The 12,977-nt window shown below is 47.4% G+C and overlaps 1 protein-coding gene across 4 annotated transcripts in view; it reads left to right on the top strand.

Annotated features, from left to right (window-relative positions):
- TMOD1 (tropomodulin 1) overlaps nucleotides 1-12,916 on the top strand; it is a 76,534-nt gene extending 63,618 nt beyond the window's left edge. Inside the window, exons 6-11 of one of the 4 annotated variants that reach the window (XM_084628447.1) lie at nucleotides 304-434; nucleotides 2,830-2,937; nucleotides 3,271-3,414; nucleotides 4,259-4,403; nucleotides 7,513-7,571; nucleotides 8,757-12,916. In XM_084628447.1, the coding sequence (XP_084484573.1) occupies nucleotides 304-434; nucleotides 2,830-2,937; nucleotides 3,271-3,414; nucleotides 4,259-4,403; nucleotides 7,513-7,571; nucleotides 8,757-8,759 (590 nt within the window). In that variant the 3' untranslated portion in view covers nucleotides 8,760-12,916. The other 3 variants (XM_084628446.1, XM_084628444.1, XM_084628445.1) reach the window with 3 other exon arrangements.
- Nucleotides 12,917-12,977: the final 61 nt, after the last annotated feature.

Below are 12,977 nucleotides of genomic sequence, written 5' to 3'. Positions count from 1 at the left end.
GCTTATGCCCAAATAAATTTGTTAATCTCTAAGGTGCCACAAGGACTCCTCCATTGTTTTTGCTAGTACATACGTTGTAAGGGATAGTCCCTGCCTTGACAAATGTACAGTCTAAATAGACAAGACAGACGAAGTTTACTTAAGTGACCTTCTGTCTTCAGTTAGAACCTTCATCAACCAGTTGATTCCTCCTTTCCTCATGTCCTTTTTATGACAGGGAAAAAATAGCCCAAACCTGAGAGTGGCCTAAAGAAAGTGTCTTTCCACCCCATCTGATTTTTTCATGTTGCTTTTTAATTGCAGGTGTGATTAAGCCCACGCAGTATAAACCAGTTCCCGATGAAGAACCCAATTCAACAGATGTAGAAGAAACTTTGGAACGAGTAAAGAACAATGACCCTAAACTCGAGGAAGTCAACCTTAATAATATTAGGGTATTCAGCCTCCCCTTCCTACGACAATTAACACTTCACAGTGAGACAGGATGTGTGCTATCTAGAGGACAAAGGCCAAGCACACCGTGCTGTGCAGGAGAATAGGTTATTGTCACAGCAGGCTGTGTTGGCCATTATTGGCAAAAGGACAAGTTATGGTTAGGGCTAGATTCTGAATTCCTTTCTTATGTAGAAATCAACAGGGCTGCTTGCAGAATAAGGCACCGCTCAACAGAAGTTAGGCATCGGAATCTGGCCTTGACTAGTTTTAGGATGTTTTTGAGGGGATTTCACAGTATGTCATTAGAGCCTACCTACAGTCAGAAAAAAGTGCTTTGGGTTTGCATTGTATTTACAGGGAATCCTAATTGTGCATGTGGCTAGATGTCATGTACAAACACACTGCAAGACTGGCAGAGCAAGGATCTTTCAAAATAATACACACTGAGTCCCTAGGTCAATGTTAGCTGCTTCACTGCAGGAATTTCTTAGTGAAACCCTTGCAGAAAAATTACACAGATGTAACACTAAGGCTGGTAATTTAATTACACAAAAGACAGTGTTTCGCATTGCCCTCTTGTGCTCATGATACTGTATTATCTGCCAAAGGCTGTGTGGCACTGAACAGCGTGGCATGGCTTGCAATGAACGGGCTCGTATAGGTATCTGTGCATGGCCGTGACGCTCAAGCTGCTGTGAGAAACCACCATTCCGCATTCCCTGACCTGGCTGATTAAAATCTAGGCTTTTCTCTGGGCTTTTCTAGCTAAAGCTGACATGCAAAGGACAAGCAAATGTGCTTGTACACTCTTCTGTTTCCCTTAAACCTGCTAAAGGAGAGGGTAAGGCGTTCTAGTCAGGCTGTTAAAAACTTGGTTTCTGTTAACTTCTCTTTAACTCCTGTTGTGGGCAACATGCCTTCATTGCTGTTTTCTTTTTGGGGCTGGGAAAGCGCCCGTGACTGTTTTCTAGTCCAGTCCAACTGTGGAGGGTAAAACCAAATACTCAAGTTAAAACAGGCAGAACTTCCCTCTTCCCTCCCAGCTGTTTCTTTTCCCCACAGACCTCCCATAAAGAAGCAACTCAGGGCACATGCACAGCTCGGCAGGTCACCTTTTAAATGCGCACACGGTACCGAATGCACACACGCCAGCTGCTTGATGATGGCTCCCACGCCTGCCTGCACCCTCTATGTGCGTTGGAGGGTGTTGTGTTCAGATACATGCAGATGAGGTTCCTGTGTGTGCAGTTAGTGCTGGTGCCGTTAACGCCATGTGCACAGTCCTTAAACCCTGGCACCTGTGCACAGCCAGCCAGCTGCAACTGTCCATAGATAAGGTACTGCATTTTCAGAAGTGACTTGTGACGTGGGGTGCAACTTGAGACCCCTGGAGAGGAGCCTGACTCACAGGTGGCAGGGGCTCAGCACCTGTGAAAACCTCGAGGTGTCTCTAGTTGGACTAAAGATTTGGCGTGCCACTTTTGAAAACCTGGGCCAAAGATACATGACTGCATTATTCACAGATGGGCTTACGGGTAGTGGTGGTAAGGCCATATCATGCCAGCTGATCCCAGGGAAGCACTCCTCGTTGAGGACTATGGAAATAGTCAGTTTGAAATTTTAAAGAGTCCCTTGGAAGTTATCAGAGTCTGAAAAGAGTTTGTCAAGTATTGAACAGGAAAGAAATACTCTTGGCTGGTGAGAGCTCAGAACAGGCACACAGATGTTTGTCAAACTCTCCTAGTTCTCCCCCAAAAGTTACCAGTGACGGAGGGAGAGAGAAGAGTGGGCCTGATTCTGAGAGTTGAGGATGAGCTGCTTAGCTGTCAGGGTCAGGCTGTGATCCTGCAAGTGGATCCTTGCAGGCATAAGCACCATGCAGGCCTGCACGCTAGATCGAGGCCTGAGGAGGGCAATTATTTCCCAGCCATGACTTGGCTGTGGCTGGTGCAGTGATATAGCACTGTTAGAACTTGTGTACGCCCAGGGCTTTACCTACTCAAAGCACTCTGTAAACCTCAGCTACGTAAAGCCCCACACTGCCCAGGGAGGTGAGCAGGTGAGTACTGGCCCCATCTGCCAAGTGGGGAGCCCAAAATGCGCTGAGGTGACTTGCCCAAATCCAGGCAGCGAGTGAGGGGCAGTGCTGGGATCAGAGTGGAGGCATTCCCGTGCTGCTTGGGCCATGCTGACCATTTCAAGCACTACTGTACAATCTAGGTTCAGCTTTCTGTCCCCTCCTGAATATCCAGTTGTGCCATTTCCACTGTACAGAAAGCTGCTTGTATTTCGTACACACAGTGCATGCTCCTTTATACAATATTTTTTTAAGGAGTGTACCAGGAATCTGGATGATGACTGACTAATGCACCTTTCCGGGCCTTCTTTTTGCAGAATATTCCCATACCAACTTTAAAAGCATACGCTGAAGCACTGAAGAATAATTCCTATGTAAAGAAGTTAAGCATAGTAGGAACAAGAAGCAATGACCCGGTAGCCTATGTAAGTACCATACCATGCTGTGTGTGATGACAGGCTAATGGCTGGGGGACGGTGGTTAGTGGAATTGTTTTCTTGCGAGAGTGATTGTTTAAAGCAACCTGAAAAGGGGAAAAAATTGTGGTGCCCTTTTTTGTACTTTTATATTGTATGAAAAATGCCAGAGATGGGAAACTGAGGCATGGAGAGACTAAGTGACTTGACCAAGGTGTCACAGGCAGTCTGTGGAGAAGCAGGGGCTTGAACTCAGGTCTCCAGCATCCCAGGCGAGTGCACTGGGCCACTCTTCCTATTCTTTATTATTCAATACTAACACTCTCCCCTTCGTGACTGCAGGCACTGGCAGAAATGTTAAAAGCCAATGGTGTATTGAAGAGCTTGAATGTGGAATCCAACTTCATTTCTGGGTCCGGGATCCTGGCTCTGATCGAAGCACTCCAGCACAATACTTCACTGATCGAGCTCAAAATTGACAACCAGGTAAAACAAATCCCAACTTGACCTCTTAAATTGAATAAAAATGGTTTTGTTGGGAGGCCTTGTATCAGAAAACGTGGGGTTTGGCTCACCTGATATTTTCTGGACAATCACTCTAAAAAAACCAACTGGTGGGGGGGATAGGGAGAAGTCTGTGTAGTGGGCTTCACAAGTGGCTAGCCCACATAGAGGATTACTGCCAGCTAATGGAGTAACTCCCTTAGGCCGAGCGGTAGAGCACTGTGCTGAAGGTTCTGGGTCCATACCCTGCTGATTGCCTGTGGTTTTGGGCCTTGTGTACATAGTCAAAACTACACAAGGTTTCTCTGATGATTCAGTATTAGTCAGCCAACAAATGACAAGATAATTTAGGGCCTGATCTTTCAAGCTGCCCATTTGCATGGAGCACTTGATGGACTGGACCCTCCATAAATGGAAACAAAATCCTGCAGGCTTCATCCAGTGCCCTTGTGCCATCATTTGTAATCCTCTGCGGAGAGCCTTTTGGAGAACTAGGCTCCTAGCTTTTTTCTGAAGAAAGCAGGTTGGGACTTTTTTACAGCAATAAAACAGATGTCTGAAAAGCTGGAAAGCCCAGGATCCAAACACTGGAGATCTGTGGGCATGCCAAGGTGAGCGATGGACCCAGATTCGGTAGCTCGCCCCGATCTCCGCTGAGTTTGCTGTCTCCAGAAGGCTGGGCAGTGGTGGGGGAAGGCCTGTGCAATGTTTGCTGGTACTGATGAGATGTACTGTGGAGTCAGCAGGAGGCAGTCCAGGGATCAAAGACCAAAATAACAGGGCAGCCCTCAGTTGTAACCTGCTTTTCCATTATCTTTTAATAAAGAGCCAGCCGCTGGGCAACAAGGTGGAAATGGAGATTGCAAACATGTTAGAAAAAAATAGCTCCCTTTTGAAGTTCGGGTATCACTTTACACAGCAAGGTCCCCGGCTTCGTGCATCTAACGCCATGATGAACAACAACGACCTGGGTGAGTCTGCCTACACGCCTGCTTGCATGCATTCTTCCATGCTCCCCATAGTCCATGGTGCTGGCGCTCCCCTGCGGTGTGCTTGTCAGGAATTCCCATCAGCTGTGAATGTAGCGGGTGCGTATTTCCCCTCCTGCTCTCTGGTGGGCACATTGACCGAGACTCTATGTAAATACATCTCAAGGAAATAAACAAGTCAGGAGAAATTTCACTTGAATTAGGAAAGCACCCGTTTGAATCGGAAGGGGCTGGTGCTTGCTAGGGGAGAACCTGATTCTCTTCCCGCTTTCTCCTGCTGAGAGGTACCGGACTCCACCAGCAGTTCCATTCAGCCATTGGGGCTGGCGGTGGAGTAAAGCGCTACTCAGTGTGAGTAAGACAATCGGCTTCTGGCCCAGAGTAAGATGCTGTGTAGGGCAAGGGTGGCAGAATCTGGCCTTAACCAAACAGGGTCTCCCGTGATACTCAGAGGCAGTGAGCTCTAGTGCTGGGGAGTTTGGCATTTCCATGTCCTTTGTTAAGCCGTAGTTGGCAGAGTTAGTGCTGGGAAGCCCGGGCTGCTGCTGGCATGAACTGGATCAGCAGAGCCCTTCGCTTTCCTGGGCTGCCGCCCTTTCACAGACACTGCTTCCATCCCCGCTTTAATGGGGAAAAGACAAGCAGAAGAGTCAAGCTCTGAAGACTGACAAGTTTGGCCCCTGCCTTTGAACAAATCAGGTCTGTTGTTAGTTGTGTTCAGGGGTACAAGGCCAAATTCTGTTCCCAGTTCTATCTGGGCGCCCCAACTGAAGTTAACAGAGCTGCGTGCGATGACAGTACTTCTCACTGATGGGTGCGGTGCTGTAAGCATTCGCTGATGGACGGTTGCTTGGTGACAGCCTCACATGCTGCACTGGAAGACTACCCAGTGGAGCCTGTTGGGACCTGAGAACAGACCTAATTTCCAGAGATCTTACCCGTGGAGGAAATTAACATATAGCTCCCTAGACAGACTGGCTAAGAGGAAGTGCCTGGTGAAAGATTTACCATATAAGTGTCTGCCCTGAATAAACAGCAATAATCTGGAGCCGTATATTTTGCTCTTAACGTGGTTTTCCAGCACAGTCTAACCATTTTGTGTCCTTTATGACATGAGTCTACTTCAATTTAAAAAGCTATTGAATTAGCGTACCTCTAAATGAGACTAAGGAACTGCTGTGCTGAAAAGCACTGACTTATGACTTGGTGCTCTCTGTTCCATGCAGATGTCTGTGTATTACTGCGCGTGCGTGCGTGCGTGTTCAACCTGTTGAGGTTTTTAAACCAATGGACTGGATTTTGTCTCCAGCTAGTCTGCTGTTCTCATGGCAGTGTAATAATACATTGCATTTACACAGAATACTCCTGGGGGGGATTCTGCACCAAAGAAATGAAAATTCAGCGCACAATATTTTAAAATTCTGTAAAAATTTTGCGTATTTTGTCAAAATAACCCAGTATAATCACACCAGTTTCAATTATTTTGGTAATTTATTTCAAAATACGTCAGCAATTATGTCTGTGACAATACAGACAACAAAAAAGATTGAGGAAATGTTTTTTTGACAAATAGATTCCTTACGAGGCATATTAATACAGAACTCTGAGTAATAATTCATTTAAACTTTGGGTTTCCCACTCGTCAGATGGGGCCAATACTCACCTGCTCACCTCCCTGGGCAGTGTGGGGCTTTATGTAGCTGAGGTTTACAGAGTGCTCTGAGTAGGTAAAGCACTGGGTGTATACGAGTTCTAATGTATCTATATATATCTAATATATCACTGCACCAGCCACAGCCAAGTCATGGCTAGGAAATAAATGCCCTCCTCAGGCCTGGATTAATCTAAATGCATTTCCTGCAGCCCTTAGAAGCAATGTAAAGGTTTGTGGGAGTCAGGGGTAATGGAGGAGCTGAGGGACAGGGAAGTAATTGCGAGGAAGGAGCCTGGGAGTGAGCCTGGAGGGTTCTTGGGTGTGGGTGGGAGAAGTATGGAACAGGTTATTTTGCGGGGCAGGGAGGGATTGTTAGGGAGCCTCCCCCATGCAGACCCTGGCTGACCCCTAGCTTCTCCCATTCAGTCAGGTTCATCTGCCCCTGTCCCCATGTGTCCCTGAACCCTCCCATCCCTACGTATCCTTGCACACCCACTCAGGCACCCCTCCTCCCCCCAACCCCATGTGTCCTTGCACCCTCCTACCCTATCCCCATCTGTCCCTGCACCCCTTCGCCCCATCCCCATGTGTTCCTGCACCCCCACTCCCATTCAGCTCCCGCCCCAGTCTGTCCCCACCACTAGCCCTTCTGAATCCCAGTCTGTGACCTCTCCAAACAGCTCCACACTGTCTGTCCCCCCCAAATGCCATGCCTTCTGACCTGGCCCCACGGGCAGAGCGCTGTGAGGAAGGCAGCCTCTTCTCTTCCCTATCCGCAGCTGGGGCTGGCCCGGGAGTGGCTGCTCTCTGTTCTGGCACCACAGCGGCCCATGGTGGGCAAAAGGCATAACGGCAGCACCTGTCCAGCAGAATGGATTTTCTGCAGAAAGAGAGCTCCGCATGGCACATGAATTATGTATGTGTGCAGTGGTGCAGAATTTCCTCAGGAGCAACAGAACCTTACACCTCGGAGTGCTTCCAAATTGTGGCTCTGATTCTGCAGACACTTAAGCGTGTGCATACCTTTATACACACGAGGTGTCCTGTGGGACTACTTGCATGCATAAATGCACACACAATTCCCCAACACAACTAATTTCCCCCTTTGTGCATGTGCATTTCACCTCAAATTAAGAGTTTCTTGGCATGGCACAGTGCAAGGAGGATTTTCTCTGGAACTAGAAAATGGATAAAAGCCACAATTTCAACTAGAAAGTCACTGCTCACTGACTCTCGGATCAGAGTTGGTTTTCATGAACTTGGAATGTATGCGCGTCACCACGTTACTCATAAAAAAGGCATTACATTTAATTTGTCACTCCTGCTTCTTTTTGGTTGAGAAGTTGGTGACTTTACCTGTCATGCAGCTGTTGTATACTTTGCCTCCTTGATCATGAGAACTGTACAGAAGATATCTGATTTGGATCTTGTTTGCAGCTCGTATACGTCGCTCTGATGGCCCCTGGCATAACTTCTCAGCTCTGCAACTGGACGATGTATAAGTACAGACAGAATTTTTTCCCTACTGGCAATAGCTCTCTATCTGTGCTCCACGACTTGTGCTCTCAGCTGCCACCACCTGACTCAACTCAGACTTGGTTTTACTCTCTCTAGCTTCTGTTTTACTGCTCTTGGCTCAGCTGCAGGTGATACGTTGTATGATCTAGCACGTTAGATGGAAGGCTTTTTACATTCATCCTATGAGCTAATTTCTGCATTCTCCCTTTTCTGGCTGCTTTTTCTTTCCCTCTGTATTTACTTCAAATATATAAACTGTGTATATATCCAGTTTAAACACCTTCTCTGAAAATGCTCACTAAAGTGTGGAGGAGCAGAAAAACACAGCTCAGAGATTAATGAGGGAAAACCTGTTTTGGCAAGGGCACTTTTTCTGAGGTAGGAAGGCCTTTATTAAGCTATACAGAAGCAGTAAAAGATAAGGACTGGATAAGAAGCCATACTCTCCTTGCGCAGCTGCAGGTGTTCACCAGCTATTCTCTACCTGCCTCTTATATGCTGATCATTACCTGATGAGAAGCAATCAGGGAGAGATGTAATTGAGCTACCAAACTCTTGTTTAACAGAACCCTGTGAGCTCTGTCCCCATTTGAAGCTGATGACAGTTACTTCAATTTTTGAGCTCTTTTTTAAACGATGTAGATTTTTAAATTGATGTTAAAGACCCTGGTCTGTGTTCTCAAGGTCACACATCAACTTTAATAGAAGAGATGAGGCTAAATCCCCTGGACTGCTTTGAAAATCTCAACCCTGACTCAATGGATGGCAGCTGAAGCCAAATGCATTCAAATTAAAAATTAGGCACAAATTTTTAACGAGGGTGATTAACCACTGGAACAAACACCCACGGGAAGTGGTGGATTTTCCATCTCTTGATGTCTTCTGATCAAGACTGGATGCCTTTCTGGAAGAGATGCTTTAGCCAAACACACATTGTTGGGCTCAATGCGGGCGTAACTGGGTGAAATTCTCTTGCTTGTGCTATACAGGAGGTCAGGCTAGCTTATCTAGTTATCCCTTCTGGCCTTAAAATCTATGGAAAACCCCCCCAAACTTTTCCCCTCACATAGTTTAAAACCAGAACAAAACTCATCTGTGGATATACCCACTATCCGCGTGTGCAGCGTCTGCCTTGACTGACCCTTGTTCCTGTTCTTTTTCAGTGAGGAAGAGGAGACTTGCAGACTTGAATGGGCCTTTCTATCCCAAGTGCCGAACTGGGGTGTAGTTCCCGGCTGTGAGGCTTGCGCCTGGTGGTTTGTGCTATACCCTGGAAATCCGAAGGCAAAGTGCCTGCACAAAACGTCTGTGGTGCCTCAGTTCTGTGTTGCATAATTATGCACTAAAGGTTTAAATTAACTAGTGATTGTAGGTGACGATTTGATCAAATATGACTAATGATGTTTTCTTTAGTCAAGCTGAGTCAATCCAGTTACGAGTTGCCAATTTTAAGCAGTCTCGGTTTAGAATACATCACAGCACAAATGTGACTGTTAATTCACCTATGACTTAATTTCTCTTAGGATTTCCTGTGTGGTGTTTCAGATATATTTAGGATGTGTTATGCATGATTGGAAAAATTACTGCTCTACACAAGTTGCATAGGTATTTAAAAAAATATTTTTTCAACTTGCTTTCCTGTTTGACAAGCATTTCTACTCTCCCACCACATTGCTACTATCCCTTTTAAGGACTTGTAAATTACAATTAATTACCAACATTTGCTGACTTTATTTGCAGACAGGATGTCAAAACCACCCATATTTTTTCCCAAAAAGAATTCATGTCTTTTTTACTCCCCCCGCGCCCAAATGAAAAGAACGTAAGGCCACTGATTATAAAGTAATGGCTCCATAAAAACAGAGTAGTAGGTATTAGATGGGACGTTAAAATCTTCTTCTCTCCTTTCCCATGGATATGTAAAACCATTGCTTTAAGAGATTAGGAACGAAATCCTGACTTCACTGAAGTCAGGAGCAAACTCTCATCGATTTCCCCCTGAATTTTCTCTTGGAAATGTGCCCCATGTGCTTTTACGCAGTCTGGTAATGAGCGTGCTGGAGCCCTCACTTGTAATTCTGGTTTTCTGGCTGGATGACCATTTTATTTATCTGCAAAACTTCTTGTTCTGCTAGAAATTTTATTTTACCAACAACCTAAATTTCTGAGTAGGGCACCCTAATAAAGAAATTACTTGAAAATACCCTGCCTGGGAATCCATGTAGTCCAGGATGCCATTTGAGTAGAGTTGCATAAACACACCAGGCAATTGGGTTTGTGTGGTGATAAAAACCCACTGCCTTTCTAGGGAGGAATTTCCAGCAGCCACATGCAGCCTTTGATCATGCAGTGGGTTCCTCACCTGCAGGCCATTTATACCCACACCAACTCCCATTGACTCCAGTGGGAGCCTGGTCTGCACAGCGTGAAGTCTGCCCATGCAGAGCCATTGCCAGAGGGGGGCCTTTGTTTATACCCCTAAAGAATCCATCCTAGCAATCTTTTTCACGTAATAAACAACCTTCTGCCTGCTGCTGTTCCCAGTGGAGTTCTGCAGTCTGTGCATTGTGTAATACAGCAAAACTGCCACTAATTTCAACAGAATTTTTGCATGAATCCAGGATTCAGGCTTTGGCCCTGATTTGCTCTCTGAATATTACACTTTAACCTTGAGTGGGAAATACAAACACGTTTGATTGTTGTAATAAATGTGTCAGAAATGACAAATAAAAGGTGTCAGTGCAATTTTTTGTAAAATCCCATACAAAAGATTAGAAAATCCTGAAAAACCAGAAAGGGGCATGATTAGCATAATGCCAGATGGACAGCGCTATTCCCACCCGACACCTCCCAAAGGCTTTAGAAAAATCAGTGGAAACATCCGTCCAGATTCCACTTGATAGCTACCGGCAGAGTTTTCTGCTCAGATTTGCCCAGAACTAACTCGGCATCTGTGTCTGCTCTTCCACTGACTCAGAGGAATGGAAATTGTTCTCCCCCTGTTAAATGCTGCTTGCCCTGATGCCCATGGGGAACCTGGGTCTGTGGGGACAATGCAGAATGCTCTGAAGGGGACCCTGATGTGAAGACCTGAGAGGATTTTACCCTACGTGAAAATAAAATAGTCCTTAAAAAAAGCAATAACCTTTCCCTTTTTCATGCTGTAGTAGCATCTAAACTCCCCTGGCAGTTGAAACATATTGTGGGATGACTTTTTTGAAAGTCACACTCATGCTGGTGAGCCCTCACTTGCTGCGTGGTGACTGTGCTGGGATTACATGGGTAAGTGAGCAAGCACTTACCAAGTAGAGCAAGGACTGGCACAGTTGCCTGGGGAGAAGCATCAGGCTCTGTACCAGCTGTCCTGTCGAGCTGTGATAACGATGAAGGGTCACAAGCTCTTGAGGAAAAGGGGATTCCCTCCCGACAGTGAGCACCATGCCTGCTAGTGCGCAGACTCTCCTGCGTGGAACTGCTGAGACATGGAACTAATGTACCGCCTCAGAGAAGTCACAGCAGTTGTGCTGAGTCAGCTGAACGTCGAGTCGGCCTTTCAAGTTGTGTCAGAGTGGTTCTTGGGGCGTAGCTAACAAAGACCAGCACATGGCCAGACCCCAGGGGTTGCCTACTCACTAACCCTTAGAATATGGAGGACATGGAGTGTACTTGCCTTCTATGCTGGAAATGAGTGAAATAGTCATGGGGGCAGCTGCCCCCTCTTACCTCCTGCTCCCTCCCCTTCCAGAACAGCAAACCACCCCAGTCTCCTGCTCCTCCTCCACAAAGCACTGGAACCACCTCACCCCTGGCATAAAGGAGCCTATTGCTTCTCCTGCCTTGTAGCAGGTCTGAGCCTACGTCCTACTTGGCACTGGTCCAGCCTCCTTAGCCACTGCCTGCCCACCTGGCCATCCCACCCCCAGCATGGGTAATGGGGAGACTTTCTCAACACTAGGGGAGCAGGACCCAGTGGGGTTTGGGGGTAAAGCCCCTCCTAGGGGCCAGAAACTCTCCGTAGACCAGCACCTTGCTAGCAGGCTGCTTGCTTAGGAATGAGCTGAAACCCAGCTGCCATTCACTGGGGCACTAACAGGTTTCCAAAGGGTTAAGAGCAGCCCACGCCCTGATGAAGAGTGCTTATACAGCTCTGTGGCAGCATCAAGGATGACGTGTCACCCTGTCATATTTAGAAGTTCATGCTAACATGCAGTTGACACCGTTTCCCATTCTGTACTGAAAACGGACCTGGCCAGGGCCTTTCATGGGGGTTACAGGACGGTAATTTAGGCGGTAGGTTTGTCGGCTGGTTGGGGGTTTTAAAACATGACATCTGAAAAATACCACAGTGCAACAGACTCGTGGGATCCTGTTCCCAACCACACCTACTGGCAGTGATGTAGGCTGGGAATGCAACATGTGCCTGATGGCAGGACACTGCTTCTGGGCCAGCTTGCCAACGCAGCTGGGAAAGGTGCTGCAAGCAAAGAGGCATCGACCTAGTGCTAGGAACACCCGCTGCCTAGGGAAATAGGGGCCTCTTCCAAAGGCCATTGTTGTCAGTGGGTGGCACTAGTCACATCAGGGGTTTGGGCTCAGCCCCTGCATTATCAGTATTACCTAATATCAGCTCTAGGGAAGGGTCCCACAGTTGACCTTAGAGCAGATCTGAAAGCCCAGCTTGGAGAACACAAAGCAGCACCCCAGCAGTTGTTGAACAGTCATGGGAACAATGTCAGAGAAGACAGGGAATTAATGCAACCAGTGTATTACATTAACGTCAAATCTAAATCTGTTGCAATGCCTTCCTCCCCATGCTTTGGAAAGGGACCATGGCTGTAACTGACAATAAGCAACTGTAGAAACTTGAGTGCGATGGGGTCAAAGTGGCAAGAGAGGCCACTTAGCCTTAGGCTGCACCTGCTGGGGAGCTCCGGGGCAAGGCACCTGGTTGAGCGCACGGCTCACCTGGGTGGGAACAGGTGGGGCTGCTATAAAGCCACAGAGCTGAGGTGGGGGTTGCAAGGAGGTGGTACACATGGGACAGTAGGAGCCTGACAAAGGCAGGCTTGGACAGTCCAGGGAAGGAGGAGCAGTAAGGGGTGACAGGGACAGACCTGACGTGCTGGGTTGAGGGTCCCTGGGTTGGCGCCTGGTGTAGAGGGCAGGCCCGGATTTCCCTGCCAGCCAGTGCGGGAGTGGTGCAGTCAGTGCAGTGGAGATGGACACTGCCTGAGACTTTGAGGGAGACTCTGATAATAGCCCGGAAGGGGAGGCCCCTGGGGCCTGGACCAGAGGGCTAAGCCATGAAGAAGCAGTGCTGCAGAGAGCGAAGGGCCACAGTGCAAGTGACAGGCAACACACTGAACGACCGCTGGATGGTGGCG

Source organism: Lepidochelys olivacea, assembly GCF_965140295.1.
Source record: "Lepidochelys olivacea isolate rLepOli2 genome assembly, chromosome: 5".
Taxonomy (NCBI): Eukaryota; Metazoa; Chordata; order Testudines; family Cheloniidae; genus Lepidochelys; species Lepidochelys olivacea.
Note: the sequence above shows the minus strand (reverse complement) of the source record. Positions and strands in the feature narration are given on the sequence as shown.